The sequence below is a fragment of the Lemur catta genome, chromosome 2 (genome assembly GCF_020740605.2).
Source record: "Lemur catta isolate mLemCat1 chromosome 2, mLemCat1.pri, whole genome shotgun sequence".
Lineage (NCBI taxonomy): Eukaryota > Metazoa > Chordata > Mammalia > Primates > Lemuridae > Lemur > Lemur catta.
The window spans coordinates 32,879,473-32,907,049 of record NC_059129.1 but is presented as its reverse complement, the minus strand read 5'-3'; the positions used below and the strand labels follow the sequence as shown (position 1 = coordinate 32,907,049).

At 41.9% G+C, this 27,577-nt stretch overlaps 1 protein-coding gene across 3 annotated transcripts in view; it reads left to right on the top strand.

Annotated features, from left to right (window-relative positions):
- CALN1 (calneuron 1) overlaps window positions 1-27,577 on the top strand; it is a 444,631-nt gene that overhangs the window by 277,012 nt on the left and 140,042 nt on the right. For all 3 annotated transcript variants that reach the window (XM_045543181.1, XM_045543182.1, XM_045543183.1), the window contains exon 4: window positions 8,573-8,685. In XM_045543181.1, the coding sequence (XP_045399137.1) occupies window positions 8,573-8,685 (113 nt within the window). The remainder of the gene's footprint in view (window positions 1-8,572; window positions 8,686-27,577) is intronic.

Genomic DNA, 27,577 nt, shown 5'->3' with positions numbered 1-27,577 from the left:
GACACTGTCAAGAAGACCAATAGACCTGTGTGCGAGTCCCAGATTAGAAGAGAGAGAAACGGACAGAGAGAATATTTGAAGAAATAATGGCTGAAAACTTCCCAAATTTGATGAAACATCCAAGTAGCTCAACAAATTCCAGGTAAGATGAACTCAAAGAGAACCACACCAAAACACACTATAATCAAACTTTCAAAAGCAAAGGCAAAGAGAGAATCTTGAAAGCAGAGAAAGAGAGAAAAATTTCATCACATATGACAGCCTCAATAAGATTCTCAGCAGATTTTTCATCAGAAACTTTAGAGGCCAGAAGACCATAGGATGGTATATTCAAAGTGCTGAAAGAAAAAAAAACCTGTCAACCGAGAATCTAATATCCAGCAAAACTGTCCTTCAAGAGTGAGAGAGAAGACACTCCCAGATAAACAAAAGCTGAGGGAGTTTGCTGTCACTAAACTTGCCCTGTAAGAAATGTTAAAGGGAGTCCTTCAGGGTGAAATGAAAGGACACCAGGCAGACAGTAACTTGAAGCCACATGAAGAAATAAAGATCACAGTAAATGTAAATATACAGGCAATTATAAAAGCTAGTATTATTGGAACATTTGTTTGTAACTTTGCATTTTGTTTTCTACAAAATTTGAGAGGCTAATGCATTTTTAAAATTATTAGTTTATGATTTTGGCTAAATAACATAGAAAGATATAATTTTATGGCGTCAACAACTGAAGAGTAGGGATGAGATGAGAAGGAGCGGTATTTTTGTATGTTATTGTAGTTAAGCTGGTGTATATCTCAATTAGAGTGTATAACTGTAGTACATTAAATGTAATTGCCATGATAGCTACAAAGAAAATAGGTACAAAATGTGCACAAAAAGGAAATGAGAAAGGCATTTAAACTTTTCACTACAAAAAAAATCGATTACACACAAAAGAAGACAGTAATGCAGGAAATAAGGGACAGAAAACTATGAGGCATATAGGAAAAAAATAGAAAAGCAAAAAAAGAGAAAAAAAGAAAAATGACAGAAGGAAGCACCTCCTTATCAGCCAGTCTAAAAAAATGAAGGAAATCCTGACACGTGCTATACAACCTGGGTGAATCTGGAGGACGTTCTGTGAAGTGAAATCAGCCAGACACAAAAAGACAAATAGTGCACGATGGCACTTGTATGAGATACTTAGAGTAGTCACAGTCAGAGAGAGAAAGTGAGATGGATCCTGGAGACTCTGCAATCCACGTTTAGCTGTTAAGCACTCCCTGATGCCTGCCACCGTCACCCTCCTGCTGCTGCCTCAAAACCAGGATTTCCCCAATGTGTCCCCCTCCTGACATCTCCATGCTTCCTAATTAGCTCCATGGTTCTTCCAGTATCCCAAACCCAAACACTCAGAGCCACTCTTGCCTCCTCCCCTCCCTGCCCTCCCTGTCCTTTGCTGAGCCTTGTCAGTTCCACCTGAAATGCCCTTCCCGTGGATCCAGACTCTGCCCTGGCTGCCTTTCCTGTCCTCTTACCTAAGACCCTTCCCAGGCCAGCTCTGCTCCTGCCAGTCCAGTCTGTGCACTGTCCCCAGACTGATCTCTGGTGAGCAAAGTGCTGATGCTCTCACGCCACACAGGCTTGGGCTCTGCACTGACTCTGCATCAAGGACAAGCCCCTTAGCCTGCCCCGTCCTTCTGAGCCTGTCTCATTCTGCTGTCTTCCTGCAGCTATCCGATCCTCAGCCCATCATCGTGAAGGGAGGTTGGTGGCGCTATGTCTGACCTTAGCACGGAGCTTTTAGGTCAGTTACCACACTCACTTTGCTCCTGTCCTGGGGAATGGACTGCGAGCTCCCGGAGCCTAAGCCTGTGCCTTGTGCATCCTTTTATTGCCCCAGAGAACATCGTCCACTCACATGCTCCTTTGCTAGGCACTCTTTTGGGGTTTAGTGTACCGATTTGAATGGAGTCTCAGACAGATATTTTTTCTTCCTCTTAAACTGTCTTCTTGTTACCCTTCAAAGCCCGCCTATTTCTGCTGTATAGTGCTTTCCTTTTATTGTGCAGTGATTTTTATTATTATTTTACCTCTTCGTGAAAATTTTGGCTGGTTGGTCTTAATGACTGTGGCACAGCCCTGGCCCTCCTGCAGCTTCCTGCCCTAGTTCAAGTTCATTACTTTGACTCACAGAGCAGTGGGAAGCAACATGATGCAGGCCTTAGCAGGTTGGCTTCCTGTACTTCATGCTAAGTGGATCATGATGTTTGGAAGCTGGAGAAGGGAAAATGAGGTGTGATAGGAGTGAATTCCTTTTCTGTTTTCTGTAGTTACTTGCTCGTTCAAGATTCATGAAACAATTTAACCAAATTTGCACTTAGAGTCCCTCTGCACTTTGTGCGAGGTGGCAGATCGGGGAAGACGTCCTCTTTTGTCTTTAGGGGCTTGTGAATCTGTAATAGCAGTTTGAAGTGACTCTGCGGGGCCTGGGCAGGCCTCATTCATCAGGCCAATTATTTTTTGGTGGAAGAGTTTTCAGAAGCGTGGAGAGTTCCGCATGCAAGACCTGAGTCTCTTGGAATTGACCACCCATGGAGAATTACTGAGACCCTAATTGCAGCCAAAGTGGTGATTTGGGGTGAGCTTCTGGCTTTTAGTCTATTGTCATTTGCATTAAAGCTCCTGGAGGCCATCTCTTCCAATTTCCCACTGGATTTCTTCCTAAATGCCAAGGTAAGAAAACACACTATAACCCTCATTTGAACCTGCACCAGGACAAAGTGCTGGGGTCAGTGACATGGAGGGGAGGGGGTGCAGTGTGGGGTTAATATCAGGTTCTGAGCTGAGCCCGCCTCTGCTACACACTAGCTTAGGGGCCTTGATCCAGTTACTTTCAACCTCTTCTTGCCTAAGTTTTCTCACCAGTACGATGTGGAAGGGGAAAACCTATTCATGGTTTTGAGGTGGAATTAAACAAGGTAATTCATGTAAAGCCCTAAGCTCGGTGCCTGGCACATGGCACGTGTATTTCCTATTACTTGTTATTACTGCCTTAGATGATTAAGAAAGGTCTCTAGCAGCGTCTCTGAGACCCAGCAGCTAGACCACAGACAGCAGTTTGCATTTCAGTTTGCCGCTGTTTGCCAGCAGCTGTAGCACCCACTCCCCTCCTGAGGGGTGCTGGGGGCAGGGCAGAGTGTTTCAGACAGATCGCATCAGCGACCGGCCTGAAAGGCCACCAAAGCACAGGCAGACTGGTGGGGCTAGAATCCCAGCCCTGCTCCCTGTGTAGGCTTCCGTAAGCTACCTGGCCTCTCTGTGTCTCAGTTTCCTTTTTTGTTTTGTTTTTGTTGTTTTTTGTTTGTTTGTTTTGGGGACAAGGGTCTTACTCTGTTGCCCAGGTTGTTCTTGAACTCCTGAGCTCAAGCAATCCTCCCAACTCAGCCTCTCAAGCAGACGTGCCACCAGCCCAGTCTACATGCCTCAGTGTTCTCATCACTAAAATGGGCTGCCGGGAGACTTCAGTGAATTCGTATATGGAAATTTCTTTAAATAATGTCTACCACATTGTGAGTGCTCAGTAAATATTAACATTACTATCAACATCAGATTTATCAGAGCTTGCCCAAGCCTGGGGATGGTTTTTAGGTTGAGGGACTTAATGTAAAACCTACCTCTGAGATTCTGTTTGTCTCAGTTCCCCAGGATGGGTGGGGCAAGGCTCGAGGGGTGTGTGTTGGGGCTGGACTTCTGGGACAACGCTGGTAACGTTTGAGGTGTTTCCAGCCCTGTTTGTCTGTTAAATTAGGATCTGCTGAGAGGCCCTTTGCTCAGTCTAACTGTGAGTAGAACCTTCATGTCACCTGTAGGGCTGTCGTAGAGCTGTGTGTTAGAAGGAGGGATCTCCATCAGGATCCGAAGGTCTGCAGAAATGCGCTGTGTCCTCACATCCTCGGGAACCAGAGCCGAGAAGTAGCGTGAAGGAGGCAGAGAGAGAAGCGGGTGGCTGCCCTGACCGTCCCTCCAGCTGGGGCCGGGAGCCGTCTCCCTTTGTTCAGTGAGAGCTGACAAAAGGGAGTATGAGCAAAAAGGAAACTATTATAATATTTTCCCAGTGCTCTCACTCGCAACACTCAGTACTTCTGTGACCAAAGTGTGGGGTTCTCTCCCTCACCGAGCAATTCCCCGCTTCTCTGCAAACACTGGCTGGGCTGTCCTTCAACCAGATGTCATTCTGTGACTCTCTGCCTGGAGTTAGTGTCAGATCCCACAGGTTAAGGGCTCAGTCCCAGGCTGCCCCACTTAGGACTGCAGTTGGAAGTCCAGCTGGCACCCACGCTTCCGGCCATAAAGCAGAGGTTCCCTCCTCGGGTTCAGCCATTTGCCAGAACAACCACGGAACTCAGGACAGCGCTCTACTGTCTAATACGCATTTATTACAAAGGATACTACTCGGGAGATGGAAGAAATGCACAGCGTGAGGTATGGGGAAGGGGCGTGGAGCTTCCATGTCCTCCCTGGACACACCTCCATGCACCCCTCATCCCGGAAGCTCTCTGACCCCATACTTTGGATTTCTATGGCACCTTCACTGTGTAGGCTTGATCGATGACTAACCCAGCCTCCAGCTCCTTTTCCCCTGGAGGAGGGGACATGGACCTGATATTCCCAAGCTTCTAATCATGGTTTGGTCTTTCTGGTGACCAATCTCGGCCCAGGAGCCCACCAAGAGATACCTCATTAGAGCAAAAGACCCTCCTATCAACCAGGAAATTCCAAGGGATTTAGCAGTTCTGTGTGAAGGGCTGGGGTCAAAGACCAGATATTTGAACAAAAGGTGCTCTTTGTCTTGCACTCCTGTCACTTAGGCACTTAAGGGTTTTATGAGCTGTGTGTCAGGAAATGGTGACAAAGACCAAATATGTATTTCTTACTATACATAACAGTAGCATGGGGGAGGAATACTATTTGACCAATAAAAGAATCTGGGGTTCCAAATGTCCTCTCCTAAATGGCTAGAAGCAAGTCCTCCGTGATCCAGAGCTCTTCCGCTAGGCCATGCGTATCCTTGCGCCACTGTTGGCATGACCCACAGCATCCTGAGCGCCCCTGTCACAGCTCTGCCTCTCTGGCCAAGGGTTTTAGATGGTGAATAAGCTGCTCCCTCCATCAGGGCCAGGATGCATTTCAGAGGCTTCATTGCTGCTTGTCAGCTTTCGGTCTGTAGTTCTCAGCCAAGTGCACCATCTGTGAGCACTGTCTGGTACTATGACGATTTGGACCGGAGCTCAGTGTAGACGGTTGAAACGAACCAATTCCATACTGCTGTGATCCCCTCACCCTGGGGTGAGGTTTTGGAGAGGTGGGTGGTCTCTCTCCTGCTCCTACCTGGAAGGTGGGCTGTTCAAAGACAGCCTCGTTCTCCTGGTGCTGACGTGCATGGGTTTTGCCACATCCTGTAGTGTAGACCATCTCCCACGAGGCTTGCAAGAGGGAGAGAGTGGTGCCCGCTACACCATGGCCAGGGGCTTAAGTGACCCAGCCTGGTGGACATATTTTAGTTAAGGTCTTACGATGTCTTAGCCAAAAATCATCCAGTCCTTCAGCTTCTAAGCCTCTATGGACTGTTAGACCTGACCGTGTCGACAGATAGGATGATGCCCACTGCTAACAGACCAATATTCCAGAGGGAGGGCCAAGGGGAGAAGAACTGTTGTACTTGGGACATCTGCTAGTCTGGTGTTTCTTAACCTTCTTCCTTTTGTTTTTAAGGTGACTTTTAAGACATGTGTTTCCCTTGTTGCCCTACCCACATGAAATTTTAATAGCACAGATACACCGTATATCTGTTTATGTACTGTAGCCCTGGCAGAGCCACAAACCATTGTGATAAATAAGATTTTTTGTTCCCTAAGAATACATTTTCATCACTTTGGGGGTGATACTGTTTCTACTGAGAATGCATGTTCTAGTCTGAGACTCTTTTAGACATCCAGCCCCAGCTATTACTAGGGCAGGTGAGTCGGGGTGAGCAGAGGCTATTGCACATATGTGATAAGTGTGTCTGTCTAAGACCTGGGACCACGGAGAGTTGGCTTTCCGAGGTGTCAAATGCTAGGAAGACTGGGACATTCTCCTCTTCCTCCAGATTTCAATTTTTTACTTTTATAAATACTGGCTGACTATCTATGGACAAACGTCTTGTTCTCATTGAAGATCATTTTCTTGTTTTGATTTTGTCGTAAAAAGTGAAGTTGCTAGATCAAAGGAACCAGCATTTGACGGCATCCTGATGGGTACCTTCGGTTGGTTTCCAGGACAAGTACACCAGGAAGGCAGATCTCTCTGTATCTCTGCCACGTTGAGTGGTTTTTTTTTTTTTTAAAGAAATATTTGCTAATTTGAAAGGCAAGATGGCAACTCATTTTTGCTTCATTTAGCTTTCTCATGATTACCAGTGAGAGCGAAATTCTAGATTCCTTTATCCTACTGAATGGTGAGATAAACCAATTTTCTCTCCATAATCTACTGGCTGCCCCACCCCATTTGGTGGTTAAATCCTCCCCATCCCATGCACTTGCCACCCCTCCCTAATCCTTTAGAAAGTTTTATCTCCATTGGGATCTATTCCTGGGCTATCTGTTCTGAATTATTGACATCTTGGTGACAATACCTGTCTGGCTTTTTGAAATAGGTTTTGAACAAATGATCTCTGAAGGTGAATGTGGTCTGAGAGTAGATTGATTTATGTGCCTGCATTTTGGCAAGCTCTCGTGTGCAGACACTGGGGCTGTCTTCACTGGCTGCAGCCAAGATAAGGCCGTGGTGAGCTCTCAGTGGAGCCACCCTCCCGGGAAGCGCGAAGCGTGTAGAATGCCACACTGAGGATTCTCTGAGGCTCAGACAATGCCTCAAAGGTTCACTTTTGGCTGTTAAGTTGGCTCAAGTCCACCTGTTGGTTAGTGTCAGCTCTAGTATGAAAGATCTAACAGATGCTGAATTGAACAAAGAAAGAACAAGCAAGAGATATCATTTGTTCACTCTACAAGTATTTACTGAGTACCTACTCTGGTGTTGAAATACAAAGATGTTTCAGACCAGGTCCTTGACCTTGCAGAACTTACCGTCCAGCTGGGAGATAGGCATGCAAATCAACGTCCAGGATACAAGGTTTTAATTCTATAATAGATGCACATAAAGTTAGTAGGAGATTCACATTAAAGTTTGACCAACTCCACCTAGCCAGATGAAGAAGGATCTGGGAAAATTCACGAATGGATTAGTAAATTGTGGTATATGTATACCATGGAGTATTACTCAGCTATAAGAAATAACGGTGATACGACATCTCTTTGGTTCTCCTGGAGAGAGCTGGAACCCATTATATTAAGTGAAGTATCCCAAGAATGGAAAAACAAGCATCACATGTACTCACCAGAAAATTGGTTTCCCGATCATCACCTAAATGCACATTGGGGAATGATACCAACTGGATATCAGACTGAGGCAGGGTTCGGGGGAGGGGATGGGTGTATGCCTACATGATGAGTGCGTTGTGCACCGTCTGGGGAATGGTCATGCTTGAAGGTGCTGACTCGGGGAGGTGGGGGGTGGGGGGAGGGGATGGAGGTATGACTACATGGTGAGTGCCAGGCGCACTGTCTGGGGAATGGACACAGTTGAGGCTCTGACTCAGGGGGATGGACGGGACATGGGCAATATATATAACCTGAGCTTTTGTACCCCCATAATAAGCCGAAATAAAAAAAGAAAAACAAAAACAGAAAGAGGACTTGACATTTCAGCTCTATCTTAGAGATCGAGGTGGTGTTCACCAGGCAGACAAGTCGGGGAACACACCCTGGGTGGAGGGAACAGAATGTACATAGACGTGGAGCTGTGCAAGAGCTTGCATTTTACTTGCATTTTATGCAAAAGAAGGGGACAGTAGGGTGCAGAAGAGATAGTGAGGCTTGAATGCCATGCTGAGGTGTTTTCCCTATTTTTGGTCAAAGATGCCATTGAAGTTTATGAAGCGTGATCAGATTTGCTCTTGGGGAAGTAAACTCAGAACTGCATGGAAGACAGTGTGGAGATAAAAGTAGGAAAGCCATTCTACTAATAGCATTATAATCATAACTAGGAACATTAATTCTTGGAAGCAATTTCCCATTGTAGTCGTTGGAAATAATGAGGAAGATATAACAGGCACAGATATTTAAGAGGTGAAATCAGTATGACCTGATGACTAAATTTACGTGTGGGTGATGAGGATGAGGGAAGAGATTGGGATGAAGCTGCCACTTGTGTCACGTACAGCTGAGCAATGTGGCCGTGGTAAGTGGGAGGTACCAATTGGAAATACCAACAAATGGTTAGGAGGATTTGGTATTGGATGTACTAATAATCACCAATTTCTCATGGTAATTTTGGTGTTTAAAGAATGTTGAACAACGTTCAGTAATGCCGCCAGCTCTCTTCATTAATTGAGGTCATGCCAAGGAGAAAAGCATAGAGATGTTTATTGCATTGGGTACAGCAAGCCAATTTCAGCTACTTTCTAACCTATATTTATATCTTCTCTTTCCAGGGGATGGCCAAGTGGATTTTGATGAATTCATGACAATTCTTGGCCCCAAACTGGTGTCTTCAGAAGGTCGTGATGGTTTTCTTGGCAACACAATAGACAGCATATTCTGGCAGGTGAGTAAGAAGATTTTTGAAGATTAAGTTTGTCAGTAAAAATGTGTCTGGGACTAACTTTGACTGAATTCCTGAGCTTCTGTTTAGCACATGAAGATTCTTCTGGGCTGGGGTGACATATGTTCATTGAATTGGATGTCTAAGTTGAGGTCCATACTAGGTCCTCTGAACAAAGGATCAAAACTATGCTCCTTTAAGGTTTGGAGGAGTGAAATAGCTCCCTGTTTTTTTCCCTATAGCAAAAATTTTGCATCTTGGAGAAATGAGATTCCTGCACTTCTGATTTAAAAATCTTTTTCCTGGGGTACTTATAAAGGGCACATTGGTGTCCTCTGAGCCAGTTCTGCCTTGGACCCCATTTCTGGGAGATCTTTGCTGAGAGAATGGCATGGTTACCTTGTGAGTTTCGATCCTGTCAATATTGTTGCCCCTAATAGGACTGAATGGTTTTATCTAAGAATGTATATTCAATGCTTCTCAATTAGCTCCTATTTCTATCTCGTAAAATCTCTTAGGAAATTCCAAATGTCTACATTCTAATTATTAAAGTGCTACTAAATCATTTTTATATTAGTTCTCTACTCTTAAAACGTGACATTATTTCATGATTATGGAATTTGGGAAGCAGGTTATCAATCATTCTTTTAAAAATTTGACTCAAATAAGTGTCAAATCGAATTTCTGGTTAGACATGTAAAACACCATTCAAGCACAGCATGGTTTCCTTAATTTCATGATTTTTTTTTTCCTTCACCAAAGATATTTCTCTAACCTAGATAAGGATTGCAGTTGGCATGTCTCTATAGTCTTATTCTGGTACCCATCTTGCATATAACCAACACATACCCAGTAAGAACTTCTGTGCCTTGTAATCTGTCAGTCCTTGTGGGTTTGACAGAAGGCATTTAGGACTCAGAACTGGCTATTGAAGAATTTGGCTTGGGAAACACAATTAAGAGAGACAAAACAAAGAAGTGATTAATGTGTGTGGTGGTCGCTAGACTGTGATCTCCTCGAAGCCCAGGACTTCCCCCTCAGCCCCAGCATGTTGTACGCTACAGGCCCACAATACCTACTTTTTTTCAATGAATAGAAGTTCAAGAAAAGAGAAAAATATAGTCTTGAAGGGTCAATGGGCACTTGGTTCGAACCCTGAAACATGGCTGGGATTAAGTGCAAAGCAAGAGCACAGGGCATTCCAGGCCTGCCGTGATGTGAGTTTGACAAGGAACGGGAGCAGTGGGTCACAGGAAAGCCGTTGACCACAGTCAGGATGACAGTCTGGTGGGAAAGACTTCAGGATCCTCTGGCAGAATGGACTTGGGGCCTGAGGAAAGAGAGACGGTGAGGCTGACCCCAGAGTTCCTGACTTGCTGTCACTGGCAGGAATGAGATCATGCTGTAAGAGAGACGTCTCTGGACTCGATTCTAAACTGGATGTGCTGAGTGTCCGGCGAGGGTCAGCCCTCCAGGAGGGGGAGGAGAGTCCAGGTGCAGCTGAAATCAGTTGGGGCTGGAGCAAGGGCAGAGCCAGAAACCAGGTTTGAGATTCCCCAGAGCTGGGGCGTGAAATCGCAGGCAAGGATGAGCTCACCGAGGGAAGCTGCGTACATGCGAGTGAGCAGAGACAGGACACAGTCCTAGAGGATGTTCAGGGACAGGGGTAGCCTGGGACAGGGGCCCTGGACCTCCACACTGCTGTGCACATGGGGGGGAATAACATCTCCTCGAACTGATGTTAGGATCGGGAAGATCTCTGGGCCCTGCTCACCATGTGATGAGAACATTTCTCTGCTCATGTAACCCTTCGGTTATGCCTCAACCCTTGGAAGGACACTCCTGGCAGGGACAAGGAATGAGCCCAGAGTTAGGAAGGTGGAGAAACTGTGATTCCCGTCTGGCCATCTTTCAGCCCGCAGAGGTCCAGTCGGGATCTGCCTGCTGCTTCCCTCCCCGGCCCCCTCCTTCTGTGTTGTCCCCCTGTGTCCCTACGTGCTTTCCGCCCCTGGCTTCTGCCCACGGGGCCCACTCCAGCCTAGAAGAATGCTCCCAGGCCCTCCAAGCCTGAGGTTCTCACCAGCCCTCCTCTTGGAGGGGAAGGAGCTGCGGGTACTTAATCTGCGCCCGGAGGTCTCCTGTCCTCCAGCTTCATCACAGCAAAGCATCTGCACTGCCGGGAAGTATTTCTGACAACACATAGAGCGCCCCTAGCAGAATTCAGACACGCTGTTCTGCTCACTAAGTCTCCGTGTTTTTGTCTTACCAAAGACACTCCTCCTCACCCAGGGTGAAAAAATGGGATGGGAAGAGAGAGTAACAGGGGAAAATTCCATTCTGAAAGCTGAAACAAATGCTGGAAAGCACAGGCCGGTGGCTGTGTCTTCTCTGTCCCACTTGTGCCCCACCCCAGCTCAGAGCTTTAAGAGTAGCAAGTGAGAACAGAAACATCTATCGATTCTCAGTAATCAGCCTCCCCGGCTCCCTCCCTCCCCGCCCACTACTCCCTGCCCGTGCAGACGAAGCGGGAAAATAGCACTTAACACATCCGGGCATCGGGTCCTTGCTGGAAGAAAGTTCAGATTCCCAGTGCTTAAGTGGTTTTTCAGGTTTGAAAAAAAGCTCTGTGTGTGTGCACATGTGTATATGGGTGTGTATGTGTGTACACACACATATGTACATGTGTGTCTGTTTCCTTTGCCACAGTAGTTGAAAATAGCATACAGAAGTGGAGCAGAAAACTCAGTTTCTGCTGCTGGATACCTGGGCATGGGATATTGGCATCAGGAGGTATTGACATTCTAGAAGGGAGAAGAACATCCTAGTGAAGACACACACTTGGGTAAGGTTTCCCACCAGAGACAAAGCCAGTTTCCCATGGAAACAGACATAAGGGTACATCTGGGATGTACATGTACATGACCTGTGGCTGTATAACACCTGACTGTGAAGTATAAGAAGAGAAACAATAACAAACCTTTACTGGCTCACGTGGTGTCTGTGCGTCAGGAATTTGAAAGCAGCTGAGCTGGGTGGTTCTGGCTCAGGGTCCTCCGTGCAATTGCAGTCAGGATGCTGGCCGGGGCCGTGACCATCTGGAAGCTCACCTGGGCTGGAGGACGTGCTTCCGGGTGGCTTCCCTGGCTGGCAAGGTGATGCTGGCTGTTGGCAGGACCCTCAGGCCCACCCCGTGGAGCTCGCCATAATGCTGCTTGAGTGTCCTCATGACATGGCAGCTGCTTCCCTCAAAGCAAATGATCCAGGAGAGTGCAAGGCAGAAGCTACACTGTCTCTTATGACCTAGCTGTGGAGTCGATCTCCATCACTTCTGCTGTCCTCTTTGGTTACACAGGTCATCCCTGTTCAGTGTGGGAGAGGACAATCTCTGGTGAATAATAGGAGGCAGGGGCCACTGGGGCCATTTGGGGGCTGGCTATGCTGCAAAGCGTAAAGATTCTGTCATTGCTCTTCCACTGCTGACCCAGCATTACTGTCCCAGACTTTCATTTCCCCCATCTTTAGTTTCTTCCTACCTTAGAGGAAGCCTGTGACCAAGGCTATTTTCTGTTTTACTGTGAGGCCATCTCACCAGGCACTAGACTCATCTTCCTAATTAAATCTGTTTTCCAGTGCTCTCTTCTTACTGGTTTTCTAGCTTGTACAGCCAAAGGTAAAATAAAATCAACTGGGATTCTGCAAAAACAACTGTTTTTCAGTTACTGCTAGTCCCAAAGGTTGAGCACCTGGCTCTTTGCCGGAAGTTGGCATCAGTGGAGGTGGAATGTAGTTGGCTACTGATGCGGCCTCCTTCCCAGGGAGGAGAAGGAAGGGTCGGAGGGTCGTGCCCTGGAGTCTCTGGTCCTCCCAGGGTACTCAGCCCCGTGGGTGTGGGGCTCACATATTTGTTGGCAGCCAGTTCAGAACTTCTCTCTTATGTAGTAAATAATAACTTGTGAAACTTTTATTGTGGTCTTACTGTTCCTGTACCAAGTTTCCGTGTGTTTGCTGTGACTGCAGTGATATGTTTGGGGAGGAGATGTGAAATTGTGTGTGAAGTCAGCTTAGGACTTTGATGTAAGGTCATGGTGGAGAAGAGGGAAGGCAGGGACTGAAGGGGGCTGGGACTTGGGACTGGGGGTGGCTTTTCTGCTGCAGATTGATTGCAACTGCTGAGAAGTGGGGTCCTCAGAGTGCATATTGTTCCGCCACTCATTCACAGCACCCACCACAAGCCCACTTGTATCCCAGAACGAGAGGCTGGCAGCACGGTAGACGCGCGGTGGCAGAGGAGAGAGCCCTGCCGCCGTATCACAGTGTTTGCGTGACCTCACTGCGGCAGCCTCTTCCATTTTCTCCTCCTTGGCCTCAAGAACTGTGCAAGCGTGTTCTGTGGGGAGTTTGCAGACAGCAAACAGTGGCAAGGATAACAACAAGGACCGTGGGAGATTAAATAACTCTGCCAGTTCCGGGGGCCAGCCAACACTTCTGTTAAGCTCTTTTCCCTCTGAAGAAAGACAGCAAATGAGTCCCACATTTGGCTGCGAGAGGCGAGCCTTTTGTGTGTCTTCCCGTCGGTACTGTGTAATTCGTGTAAAACACCTCGGCCAGAGGGATGCTGGAAGCATCTAATGGGTGCTGTGGGGCTGGCATCCTCTGCTTACATTTTTATCTCATTCACAATCAAACCTCATTCATCAAGGCTTCACTCGAGTTTCTCTTTGAGAAATGAAACACATTCCTACTTTGTAAGCAAATGGATCTGCTCGTCAGATGGCACTGGTCGTGTTGGAATGAGGCCAGGGCTAAAGGTCAGTAAACAAGAAACCTGTAATGGATCCCTGGTCTTTGTGTGCATTCAGGACATTTAGGCAATTCTCTCGAGCACACGCAAGCCCCAGGAGCCAGTTTGCAAGCTGGTCTTCATAATAGCCAGTTTATGTCACAGCTGTGTGCAATGTGCAAGACACTAAATTATCCTAACATAAAAGTGCACAGGGCACCCGTCCCCGGATTTGGTAGAGATCAGGGCCTGTTTGCAGCACTGACTTGCTTTGTCCCTCTGATTATTCAGCCCCAGGTGCTGCCCACTCCTCCCCCATGTGGTGGAGAATACCCAGCAGGTGGAGTGAAACACCTGCAGCTGCTCTCAGGAGTCCATCCCCAGTTCTTGCTCTGGTCTCATGTCTCCCCTGGCTTTTTGTTTATACTTTGGTCCTGGATGCACAACATCTGTCTAGGCTCTGATCCAAAAGCCAGTCCTTCCAGCCCAGGGCCCAGGATTCTGCCTGGGACATTTGATATGCTGGCTCCAGGGTCATAGCTTAGATGGGCGGGGAACTTGGCTTAACATTCTTAAAACTTATGGGCAGTTGAGAGCACTTTATGCTCCATGTTCATGATATGTGAAATAAACAATACTACACAAAGCCATAGGTGTAGTATGATCCCAAATGTGTTATGCATAAAGGAGCTGGAAGTAAATACATCAAAATGTTGACAGTGACTTTTTATGTGTGGTAGGATGACAGGTGATCATATCTTTCTGTATTTTCCAAAATTTCCATAGTGGGCATGTGTTGCTTCTATAATCAGAAAGAAAAATTAAAGGAAAGAAAAATGCAATCTCCAGCTAGTCAAGTATATATTAATGTCTACAGTTTCTTTATCTGTAAAACTAGAGATTCCCTGTCCCTTGAGGTTGACTGTTGATCAGACTTGCAGGGGAAGCAAACGCAGTCGAATAAATCATCTTCATTCACATAGAGCATGTGTTGTGTGGGGCCAGGACATAGAAACCCCAGGACATTCACTTTTTACTTATTTTAAGGGTAACTTACGTTCAAGTGGGCAGATCTCTCCAGACATCAGATCTGGCCCCAGCAGGATTGTCCTCCTGCCAGTACCTTGTCAGCTGCCACTCTATCAGCATGTGGATCCAAAACTGCCATTCTTCAGTTCTTAGTCATCTAATGGAACCTAAATAGCTTTCAGTGGCTATGCCCATCACGAGGCCTGTTAGACTGACAGCAAGTGCCTGAATCCCAAAAGTGATTTTACCGAGTGTGAAATATGGAGTAGGGAAGGCGTTCCTGTCAACAGTGGTTCTCAAAGTGTGGCTGCCGGACCACAGGATCAGTATCACCTGGACTTAGGAATGCAGATTCACAGGGGCCCACCCCAGACCTACTGAATCGGAAACTTCAGGGGTGGAGCTCGGCAGTCTGTGTATCAATAAGCCCTGTAGGTGCCTCTGATGCTCACTCAAGTTTGAGAACCACTGAGTTACAGGATTTTAATGACCCAGACATTTGAGGCAGGACATTGAGTCAGGTTTGCTGGTCTGGTTCTGACTGTGGCTTCCTTCTAGGTTTGGTAATTTGGGTTTTTCTTTTATTTATCCATGGAGCTTTAGTCTATATAACATTATCGTTTTAAACTGTTTTTAAAAGGTGGAGAAATTACATGTCCAAATGTAACTAATTTCTATGTAGGAAATGACTTTCTAATTATTAAAGCAATGGAAGAATCATAAATAAAACTATTAACTTAAACTGTTAAATTAAAATATTATTTTAAAAACTAACAAACAGGCAAAGATATGGCAATTGATACAGTAAAGCATATGTAAAGAGCATTCCTAAAGCAATATGAAAGCCTCTTAACATGACAATGGAGGAATGGGACAGGAACAGCAGACAACTGACAGATACTTCCAATAAGCATGAAAACAGTTCCACCTCACCAGAAATCTAAGTGTTAATTAAAATAGTAATTGGAAAACAGTTGTCACCTACCAGATTGGAAAATAATAAATCATATGATAATACACAGTGGTGTCAGGAGTGAGATATAATGGGCAAACTCATACACTACTGGTAGAAACATAAATTGTACAACTTTTCTGGAAACAATTTGGTGATACTGCCACAACATTTTAAACATTTAAACCCTATAATTAAAAAGATTCCTATGTCTGATAATCTATCATATGAAATCATAGGTGGAAAAATGCACTTGTAAAGGTAAAATATTGTATAATTATTACAAATAATATTTTCACTTTATTGTCAATGGGAAAGCCAAGTTAGAGATTGAATTTTCAGTAGAATTACATTACTGTTCTACATCTATTATATATCCATTTATCTTCATTTGTATTCATCTATCATATATCCGTTTATGTTCATAGAAAAAACTGGAGAAAATCTAATAATTCTGCCAATACTTATTATTGTCTAGAATAAAGGCGAATGCAATTTTTTCTTTATCTTTATTTGTATTTTGTGAAATTTCTACAATTAGGCTGTTTTGTCTATTCTGTTATTATTCAATAAAGTTAACAAAATCTCCAATTAGCAAAATCGCACTGTCAAACGATTGTTTTCAGTGGCCAAAAAAATGTGATTGGTGTTTAAAGAGTTCCTAATGCAAGTGCCCATCGTTATGGGCAATGGAGCACGAAGTCGATGTGATAGTACGAAAGCATGAAATCGAAATTCTTCGCGGCCCCCAGCTGCCAGGAGGACAGGAGCTCACGGGAGGCGGCTGAGTGGCAGCTGCCACCCACAGCTGTGTGTGATCCCTGCTGCGGCAGCGGACGTGGCTCCAATGATCAGTCATCTTATGTACAATGTCTGAATTGATTTCATACTCAGGAAAAAACAAATTAAAAGTAATATTTAAAATCCCCTCATAAGGAATTCATGGCTGAGCCGAGCTGAGCAGAGAGCTCAGGTGGGAAGAGGAGGAAATCACCGGCCAGGTTATCGGGAAGGTCCCGGCACCAGCGGTTTAATTCTTATATTCAGTAGAATCTTCCCGAGTTTTATTTAAACTTAGTGTCTTATCCTCAGGTATGTAACACACAGGGTAAGTGTGAACACTGTCGGTGCTCAGTGGAGAATTTTCGTTGCGAGTTCTCTAAAGGGAGCGGACAGGAGAAAAAGGAATAATGATCAGGGACATTCCAGCAAGGGTGGAATCTGCCCCGGGGCTCGTTACAGGGCGCGGGGTCAAGGCGGAGCTGCAGTTGGTGGGGACCCGTCGGGGCTAGGCGGGTGGGGACCCTCAGACCCCGGAGGAGAAGCAACCAAAGGCAGGTCTCTGAAAGGCGGTCGGGGCCTCCTGGGCTTCGGGGACGGTGGCCCAGGGACACCTTCTGACCGCGGCTCCGTGCGCTGGAGGCCGCAGGACAGAGCCCCGAGGTTCGGGGACATGGCCGGGCCGGGAGACGGGGTGGGGCGGGGAGACGGGGGCGAGAGGGGAGGCGACCCGGCAGCCTAGCCCTGGGTGAGCGGGTCTTGCTCCCCCAGCCCCTGGCCCTCTCCCGGCCGCCCACCGGGCTGCAGGCCGCACGCTGTCCTGCGAGGGATCTCTGTTTTTCCTATTTTTGTCATTGTGAATAGGAGTTTAGTTTTTCATTGCGTATTTCTACCCTCTTTCTGCCAGTATGGTGGAAAGTCATTTTGGAATTTGGGCCTTTATCTGGCTACCTTACTGAATTCTTTCCTTAGCCGGAGTCTCGCCAGTCTGGGCTGCTCTAACACGGTACTAATGCTGTAGGCCAGGTGGCGTGTCCACAGCAGAAACTTACTTCTCACGGTTCCGGAAGCATGAAGCGCGGTCGGGGTCTGGTGAGGACGCTCTTCCAGGTTGCAGACTGCCCTCCGATTGCCTCGTGTCCTTGCGGAAAGGGGCAGGGTGCCCTCTGGGGTCCCTGTTACAGGGGCACTAAACATGGTGGCGTCACTCTCACGCCCTCACCTCCCAGCACCGTCACATGACAGGGTTAGGATTCCAGTTTATGGATTCTGGGGACACAAACAGCCATCATGGATTTTTCAGTTGATTTTATTATGTTCCATGGCTTTGTCTACAAATCTCAGCGATTTTGATTCCTCCTTTCCGGCAGTATATATCTTAGCTCCCTTTGTATGGACTGAAACCTATTTATTACTAATAAACTATAAGGGTGATATTTGATATTAGGAAATTAACCTCTTACCAATAGTTTATTAAAATCATGAATACATGATAGCTGTTATCAAATGTCTTTTGAATGTCTAATGATAGGATCCTGTGATTGTTCTTGTTGTCACTTATTTATATAATGTAGTGATTAATAAATTTCATAATATTAAATAATTTTACATTCCTAGGGTTAATATTAGTTGTCAAGGTAAGTCATTTTCTTAATATAATTTGGGTTTGTAATGTAATTTTTAAATTTGACTTTCCACTAATTTTGATTTTTTTCATCCATGTTCTTAAATAAAAGTGGCCTGTAGTTTATACAAAACTGTAAGTGCCATTGTTAGGTCTTGAAACATAGTTATCCTAGCATGAGAAAATTAATTTTTTATCCTTTTCTGTGATCTACAATAAATTCTACACAGCAGGGAATTTATATATGACTTTGAACAGGCTAGTTCATAAACTGCCTTGATCTAGTGGTAGTGCTTTTTGTTTATTTTTTAGTTTTGAGGTAATTCTTTGATAAACATTAAAAGTTAATTTTTGTTCAGTATATTTTGAAAATTTACATTATCTTTAGCAAGTTACCAGTTTCTCAAAATTATGTAGTTTATTAGCATTTACTTGCACATAATATTGTTTAAAAATTCTTTTGCAGTTATTCTCTTATTGTTAATGCTTCTCTTAATTTTAATTTTTGGGTTTCTCATTTTTTATTAATCCAATATGCCAGACGGTTGTTGTTTTAGTGATTCTTGGAGAAAATCAACTCTTCTATTTAATGAATAATCTTTTTTCCCATGTTTTCTATTCTGGTATTTTCAGCTTTTATCTTCATTTCCTTTTTGTTGCTTACTCTTCTTGTTGTTGTGATTATTTATAAACTTCTTGTGTTAAATTATTATTTATTTAGGTTTTCTCTTTTTTCTTAATGAAAAATTTTAGATTTGAATTGTCCTTTTAGCATAGTTTCATCTTCATCCTGGAGATTTTGATATGTAGTATTGTCATTTACTATATGGTCTATAATTATAGTTAATATCTTTCTTCAATCAATAGTTATTTGAGAGAATATTACTGAATATCTTATTTAAACACTTCTTATTGATTTCTCATTTTTCTGCACTGTAGTCACAGAATGCTGGGTATGTAATATCTTTTTCATACTACTTATTGCTCCTATGTAGTGTGTCTGAATATGTGTTCATTTTCTGCAAATATAATATGGTAGTTGAGTAGTCTACTTGCCCACGTAGATATATGTCCTTTTTCCACTAAAAATTGTGTTAGAATCTTGAATGTCCTGGTTTATTTTGTATCTACTCACTCTGTCTTAGATGGACAGTGTTAAAATTTGTCTCAATTCTGTTTCTGACATTTTCTCTTTGTGTGTATTTGATACTGTCATTCATTCTTTGATTGATGGATCCATTCCACAGAGGCATATTGCAATTCTCTTGGATAGAGCATGGAGTAGCAGTGAACAGGAGACAAGTGTCTTTCTTTCATGTAATTTATGTTCAAGTGTAAGGGGTAGGAGGGAGATAGGCATTAAAGAAATGGATAATATAATAAATAATTTTAGATAATATTAAGTTCTGTAAATACATAAAACAGGATAATACAATAGAAGGCAATCAGGGCAGGTGCGACGCACCTTTAAACAGAATGTGAAGAGAAGGCTTCTTTGAGGTTTGAACTTAGCCCTTGCAATGGTCTTAATGTTCATGTCCTCCCAAAGTTCGTATGTTGAAATGTTCACCCCCAAGATGATGGCATGTGAAGTTGGGGCCTTTGGGAGGTGATTCAATCATGGAAGCAGAGCCCTCAGGAATGGGATCAGTGCTCTTATAAAAGAGTCCTGAGAGATACCCGTCGCCTGTTCTGCCATGTGAGGACATGGTGAGAGACACCAGCTCTGGACCAGAAAGTGGGCCCTTACCAGACACCAAATCAGTTGGAACCTTAATTTTGTACTTTCCAGCCTCCAGAACTGTGAGAAATAAATTTCTATTGTTTATAAATCCCCCAGTCTACGGTATTTTGTTATAGCAGCCCAAATGGACTAAGACATCTCTAAATTTTGAGAACATTCTAGCTGTGCAAGCTCTGGGGCCAGCATGGAGACAGTGGTGCCCACTAGGCTGAAGCAACAGCAGCTTCCAAGGCCCTGATGTGGGCACACACTTGACCTGAGCTCGGTGGGCAGGGGAAGAGTGCTAGGAGTTGAGGTTGAAGATGTTGGCAGGCACCAGTTCTTGTGGGATGTCGTGGGCCCTGTGTTGGGGTATAGATCCAGCAGTGTGTGATCAGGACCAATCTATCAGAGGTGTAAACAGGCTAGAGCTTTTTTCACGCTCACCCGTGTGGAAGCTGCCATGTAGTCTGTTCTACAAGGTCATCTGAGGTGGTGTTTCTTGGGTTCCATCTTGTTCATTGCTATGAAATCCTAGGGTGTCACCCTATTTATGTGGCACCTCTGTAGCTGCATTATAGCCAGCAGAAAGGGAGGGAAGTGGAAGGGTTCGTAAGTCCTTTAAGGAGTTGCAAACATCACTTCTACTTATGTTCCTGTGGCTGGAAGTTAGTCACATGGTTGGCTAGGAGTTGGTCACATTGCCACACCCGGCAGCAAGGGGAGTTGGGAAATGTAGTCTTTATTCTGGATGGTGCTGGTCCCAGATTTTAAACATTGGGAATTTGATTGCTATTAAGAAAGAGCAAATTGACACTTGGGGAAGAATTCTCTGTCTCTGGTGCCATTGAGGCACAGAGTTTAGATACAATTTCGTGTGTATGCAGTACTCATTGGAGTGTTTTAAGAACTTGAGTGGCATGATTTAATTTACATACAAAATACATTCACTGGCTGCCTTGTGGAAGGAGTGTAGGGGCAAGAATGGAAATGGCAACCCAGTTAGGAAATTATTTCAGGAGTCAAGAGACATGGTCACAGCTGGTACTAGGGTGGGAAGTGTCAAGGTGGCAAGTAGGGGACAGACACTAGCTTTATGCTATTCACTAGGTAAATATATGGCATTTCCATTATGTATCCGTACTTATCATTTATACCCATAAACAGCCTTTGTGGCTCATTCCCTATTTTTGTCTTGAGCATTCAATATTAATATAACATTTTATTTATTTTATTTCAGATTATTACGGGGACACAAAGGCTTTGGTTACATAAATTGCTTTTGTGTCATTTGAGTCAAAGTTAAAAGTGTGCCTGTCACTCAAATAGTGTGCATTGTGCCCGTTAGGTGTGATTTTACCCAGCCCCTCCTCCCCGCCACCTGCTTTATTGCCAATAAATGTTTTTTCCTTATGTTCACATAAGTGATCAATTAGTATCAATTTAATAGTGAGTACACGTGGTGCTTGTTTTTGCATTCTTTTGATACTTCAGTTAGAAGAATGGTTTCCAGTTCCATCCAGTTAATACAAGAGGTATTCATTCATTTCTTTTTATGGCTGAGTAGTACTTCATGGTATACATATACCACATTTTATTAGTCCACTCATATATTGATGGGCACTTGAGTTGTTTCCACATCTTTGCAATTGTGAATTGTGCTGCTATAAACATTCGAGTGCAGATGTCTTTTTTGTAGAATGTCTTTTTTGCCTTTGGGGAAGGATGGATAACAGACTTAAATGTAAGGCATGAAACTATAAGAATTCTAGAAGTAAATGTTGGAAAAACTCTTATAGACATCAGCCTAGGCAAAGAATTTATGAAGAAGACCCCATAAGCAATCACAGCAACAACAAAAATAAATAAGTGGGACCAGATCAAATTAAAAAGCTTCTGCACAGCCAAGGAAACATCATTAGAGTGAATAGACAACCTACAGAATGGGAGAAAATATTTATTCGATAAAGAGCTGATAACTAGAATCTATATAGAACACAAGCAAATTAGCAAGAAAAAATCAAACAACCCAATTAAAAAGTGGGCAAAAGACATAAACAGAAACTTTTCAAAAGAAGATAGACTAATGGCCAGCAGACATATGAAAAAACGCTCAACATCTCTATTATAATATTTTTCTAATACTGATACTAACCTCATCTCATTTTCTTTTTATTTGTTTTGACTAGGTATATCCTAATCATCCCTTTCTTTTAAAAAATTCTACACTTTTAGGTGTCCCTGTCTTTATAGGAATCATAGTATCAGATTCATTTTTATAAGCCAGGCTGAGAAATTTGTCTTTCAATAGAATGGTTTAACCCATTGGCAATCCTGTTATAACTGGTGCTTGTTCACAGTTCAGTGGCTTTATATTATTCTTTTGGGTTGTAAGCTATTTCCTTTATGTTCTGTCTTCTGCTATATTGATTGTTTTGTATGTTTTATCTTCTAAATTAAACAGAAAGATACCTCTTCTTATCATCCTTTTCCTGATTGTGTTTACCTTTATGAAATATGTATTTAAAATGATACATGTCTGAATATCAAAGTCAAAGGAAATTAGACTATTCCTGAAAGAAAAGTTGGCTTGTATTTTCTTTCTCCTTTCACTTCCTGATGTCTGTTAATGTAATCTGGTGTTATGCATTCTGCATTTAAAGAAAATTATTGAAATGGCTGTAGATTCACATACAGTTGTACGAAATAATTCAGAAAGATCCCATGTGCTCCACCCAGTTTCCCCTAATGGTAACATTTTGCAAAACCATAGTACAATGTCATAAATGAGATTTTGTCATTGATACAATCTACCAATTGTCTTTAGAGTTCCCCAGTTTTACTCATACGTGTGTATGTGTGTGGATGTTTACTTCTATACAATTTTATCATATGTGTAGGTTTGTGTATCCACCACCACAATTGAGATAATACTTAGAAGTTCATCACCATCACCTTACGGGTTCTGCATGTTGCCCTGTTATGACCACACCTCCATCCCTAACCCTGTCAACTACTAATCTGTTTTCCATTCCTAAAATTTTATTTCAACAATTTTATAGAAATGGAATCATATAGTATGTAATTTTAGGGTGGGCTTCCCTCCCATCATAATATGCTTGACATTCATTCAAGTTGTATCAATAGTTTGTTCCTTTTTATTGCTGAGTAGCATTTCAAGGTATGAAATTTATTTAACGATTCACCTGTTGGTGGGCATCTGGGGTCTTTCAAGTTTTGGGCTATTATGAATAAAGCTGCTATTAACATTTGTATATAGTTTTTTATGTAAACATAAGTTTTCAATTCTCTAGGATAAATGACCTTGAGTACAATTGCTGGCTCATGTGTTAATTACATGGTTTGTTATATAAGAAACTGCCAATATTTTTCCAGAGTGATGGTAACATTTTGCATTCTCACCAGCAATGTGTGAGTGATCTAGTTTTTCCATATTCTCACCAGCTTTGGTATATTATTATTTTTTTTAATTTCGACCCTTCTAAGAGGTATGGAGTGATAGCTGACTGTGATTTTAATTTGCATTTCATTGATGGATAATCTTTTCCAGTGATCATTAACCATCTGTATATCCCCTTCTGTGAAAAGTTTGTTGATGTCTTTTTGCCTATTTTATAATTGTACGGTTATTTTTGTTTTGTTTTGCTGTTGAGTTTTGAGAATTCTTTATATATTCTGGGTACTACACCTTTGTCAGATACATAGTTTGCAAAGTCCTTCTCCCGGTATATGGCTAATCTTTTCATTCTCTTCACATGGGAGTTGGCAGAGCACATGTCTTTAATTTTGCTTTGGTCCAATTGATCAATTCTTCCCATTATGGACTGTATGAGCTTCTGGTGTCAAGTCCAAGAACTGTTTGCCTAGCCCTAAATCCCAAAGATTTTGATTCTGTTTTTTTCTAAAAGTTTCATGATTTTATATTTTGCATTTAAGTCCATGATCCATATTGAGTTAATTTATGGATAAGGTATGAGGTTTAGGTGAAGGTTCATTTTTTTTGCCTCTGGATATACACTTCTTCCAGCCCATTTGTTTAAAAGGCTGCCCTCCTGCCAATGAATCACTGTGACAACTTTGTCAAAAATCAATTGGGCATATTTATATGGGTCTATTTCTGGGTTCTCTGTTCTGTTCCATTGATCTATGTGTTTGTTTCTCTGCCAATACCATGCTGTTTTGATTACTGTAGCTATATAGTTAGCTTTAATATCAGGTAAGTGATTTTTCCCACTTCATTCTTTCCTGTCAAGATAGTTTTAGCTATTCTAGGGCCTGTGTCTTTCCATATAAATTCTAAAATAAGCTTGTCTGTGTCTACTAAAACTTTGCTAGAGTATTGATAAGAATTGCATTAAACCTATAGGTGAATTTGGGGAGAATTAGCACCTTTGTTATGTTGAGTCTTCCAGTCCATTGAAAGTGGTGTGTTTCTCCATTTATTTAGGTTTCTGATTTCTCTCATCTACATTTTATAATTTTGAGAATAAAGATCTTATACTTGTCTTGACAAGTATATACCTAAGTATTTCATCTCCTTTGGAATAAATGTAACATGTTTATTGTTAGTAAATAAAAATGTGATTAATTTTGTGTGTTGATATTTTTAAAATTAAATTTTTAAATTGATAAAAATTGTATATATTTATGGTGTACATGATGTTTTGATATATGTTTACATTGTAGAATGGCTAATTAACATATCCATTATCTCACATACTTAGTGATACTTAGTCATCTCACTTTTGTAGTGAGATCATTTAAAATCTAGTCTTTTAGCAATTTTCAAGTATATAACACATTGTTATTATGTATAGTCACCATGTTGTGTAATAGACCTCCTGAACTTTTTCTTCCTGTATAACTGAAATTGTGTGTCCTTTGACCAATATCTCTCCAACTAACCTCCTCTCAGTCCCTGATCATCCCCATTCTACTCACTGTTTGTATGAGTTTGACTTTTTTAGGTTCTACATGTAAGTAAGACCACGTGGTACCTGTCTTTCTGTGCCTGGCTTATTTCTTTTAGCATAATGTCCTCCAACTCCATCCATGTTGTCACAGGTGACAGGATATCCTTTTTTTTAAGGCTGCCTGGTATTCTGTAACATTGCTGAACTCACTTATTTGTTATAGAGGTGTTTTATTTGGAAATTTCTTGGAATTTTCTACATCAACAATAATGTCATCTGCAAATAGAGACCATTTTATTTCTTCCTTTTCAATCTGTATACCTTTTATTTCCTGTTCTTATCTTACTGAGCTGACTGGTACTTCTGGTACAAACAGTCCCTGACTTACAATGGTTTGACTTATGATTTTTCACATTTACAATGTTGCAAAAGTGATACACATTCACTAGAAATCATACTTTGATTACCCATGCAACCATTCTTTTTTTCCCTTTCAGTACATTATTTAATAAATTACATGAGATATTCAATATTTTATTATAAAATAGGCTTTTGTTAGATGATTTTGCCCAGCTGTATGCTCACATAGGTATTCTGAGCATTTTTAAGGTAGGCTAGGCTAAGCTATGAAGTTCAGTAGGTTAGGTGTATTAAATGCATTTTCCACTTATGATATTTCCAACTTACAATGGGTTTATTGGGGCGCAATCCAATCATAACTCAAGGAGCATATGTAGGATGTTGAATAGCAGTGGTGAGAGTAAACATTTTTAGCCTGTTCCCTGTCTTCCAGGGAATGTATTCAGTTCTTTTAGTCTTTCTCATTAAGTATGATATTAGCTATGGGATTTTGGTAGTTGTTCTTTACCAAGTTCAGTTAATTAATCTTCTTAACTTTCTGAAAGTTTTTTTAAATAATATCATGAATGGGTGTTAGACTTTGTCAAATGCTCTTTCTGTGTCAATTGATATGATTCTATCAATTTGTAGTTTATTGGTACAGTAGATTACATTGATTTCTTTTTGACTGTTGAACCAGCCTTGCATACCTGAAATGAATCTGTCTTGGTCATGGAATATAATTCTTTTTGAAGCATTGTTGGATTCAGTTTGCTAGTTTTTGTTAGGATTCTTCCGTCTAAGTTCATGAGAGATATAGTCTGTAGTTTCTTTTCTTTCTTTTTTTGTTATCAGGCTTTATAAAATGAATTTGGAAGTGTTCCTATCTCTTTCTATTTTATGGAAGAATTGTATAAAATTGTTTATGGGAGAAATTCTATAAAATTGGTGTTAATTCATATTTAAGTGATAGAATTCTCCAGAGAAACCATCTGGGACTGAAGATTTTTTTTTAGGAGCTTTTAAATTACAAAATAAATTTCTTAATGGTTGTAGAGCTATTCAGAGTATCTGTTTCATCTTTTTGAGTTTTAGTAGTTTGTGATTTTCTAGGAATTTGTTCAATTCTTCTAAGTTGTTAAATTTATGTGTGTAAAGTTGTTCATAGTTCACTTCTATTCTCTTTTTAATCTATAGTAATATCCCTTATTTCATTCTTGATAATGGTGATTTGTGTTTACTCTTTTTATTTTCTGTAATTCTTGCTAGAGGTTTGTCAATTTTATTCTTTTTTTAAATCTGTTTTATGTTTCATTGATTTTCTCTATATCCAATTTCGGTGTTTCCTGCTCTTACCTTTCTTATTTTCTTTTTCTGCCTGCTTTGGGGTTTCTTGTTTTGTTTTGTTCTGCTTTTTTTAATTTCTTGAGGTAGGAACTTAGATTATTGATTGATGTTACATTTTCACTGTCTTCCAGTTCTCTGTATTTTTGTTTACTTTGAGACTTTTTTGAACCATGGATTTAGAATTGTGTTGCTAAATTTCCATATATTTAGAGATTTTCCTGGTGTCTTTCTGTTACTGGTTTCTAGTTTGATTCTATTATGATCAGAAAACACACTGTGTGATTTCAATTATTTGTATCTTTGTGGTTTGTTTTATGGTCTGTTGTGGTGAATGTTCCATGGGCACAGAATGGAAAAATAAACACCACAGGAACTCACCGTTAAATTGGCATTAATTGGTCAACACTTATGTACACATATGGAAGTTACATTCATTGGCTGTTGGGCAGGGGGGAGAGGAAGGAGGGGATGGGTAAATTCACACCTAATGGAGGCAGTGGGAATTTTATAGGGGATGGACATTCTTGTAGCTCTGACTTGGGTGGTATAAAGGCAATATATATAACCAGAGTGTTTGTACCCCTGTAATAATCTGAAACTAAAAAAAAAATGTTAAGGACACAGATCACTGACATGTTATCAGAGATCACTTACAGAGAATTTAATCATAAGTGAATGTTTAAGTGTTCTTCATTGAAATTCATAAAACTATTACTAACTCTGTGATATTGCATTTCAAAGTACATTCCCTACAGCATGTTGTTATTAGGTTTGTTTGTGTGTTCGTGGCATTCTACCATAAATTAAACTCCACAGTAAGAGATTTAGTGCAGATGTCAGTGATGTGTTGGAAAAGAGTAAAACACAGGCACTGAAATTCTTATGTGCACTTTAATTTTGGAAAAATATTGGAAGTATTTTTATTTCATTTAAGTAAACAAAATCCTCATTTAAAACATGTATATTCTGCTGTTGGTTGGTGTGTCCTATATATGCCAGTTAGATCCTGCTGGTCGGTTGTGTTGTGTAGATCCTCTATATCCTTAGTAATTTCCTCTTTAGTCATTATATCATTTGCTGAGAGGGTGGGTTGTCAAATCCCCAACTATAATGTGGAATTTGTCTGTTTTTCCTGTTAACTGTTTTTGCTTTGTGTATTTTAAGGCTTTTTGGTGGGTCCACATTTAAGATTGTATATCTTCCTGGTGGATTGATCCTTTTACCATTATATGATGTCCCTCTTTGCTTATAATAATTTTCTTTGCTCTGAAGTCTACTTTATTGGCTATTAATATAGCCACTGCTGCTTCTTACAATTAACATTTTGGGTATATCATTTCCCATTCTACTTATGTTGCTTAATTTGAAGTGAGTGTCTTGTAAAGAG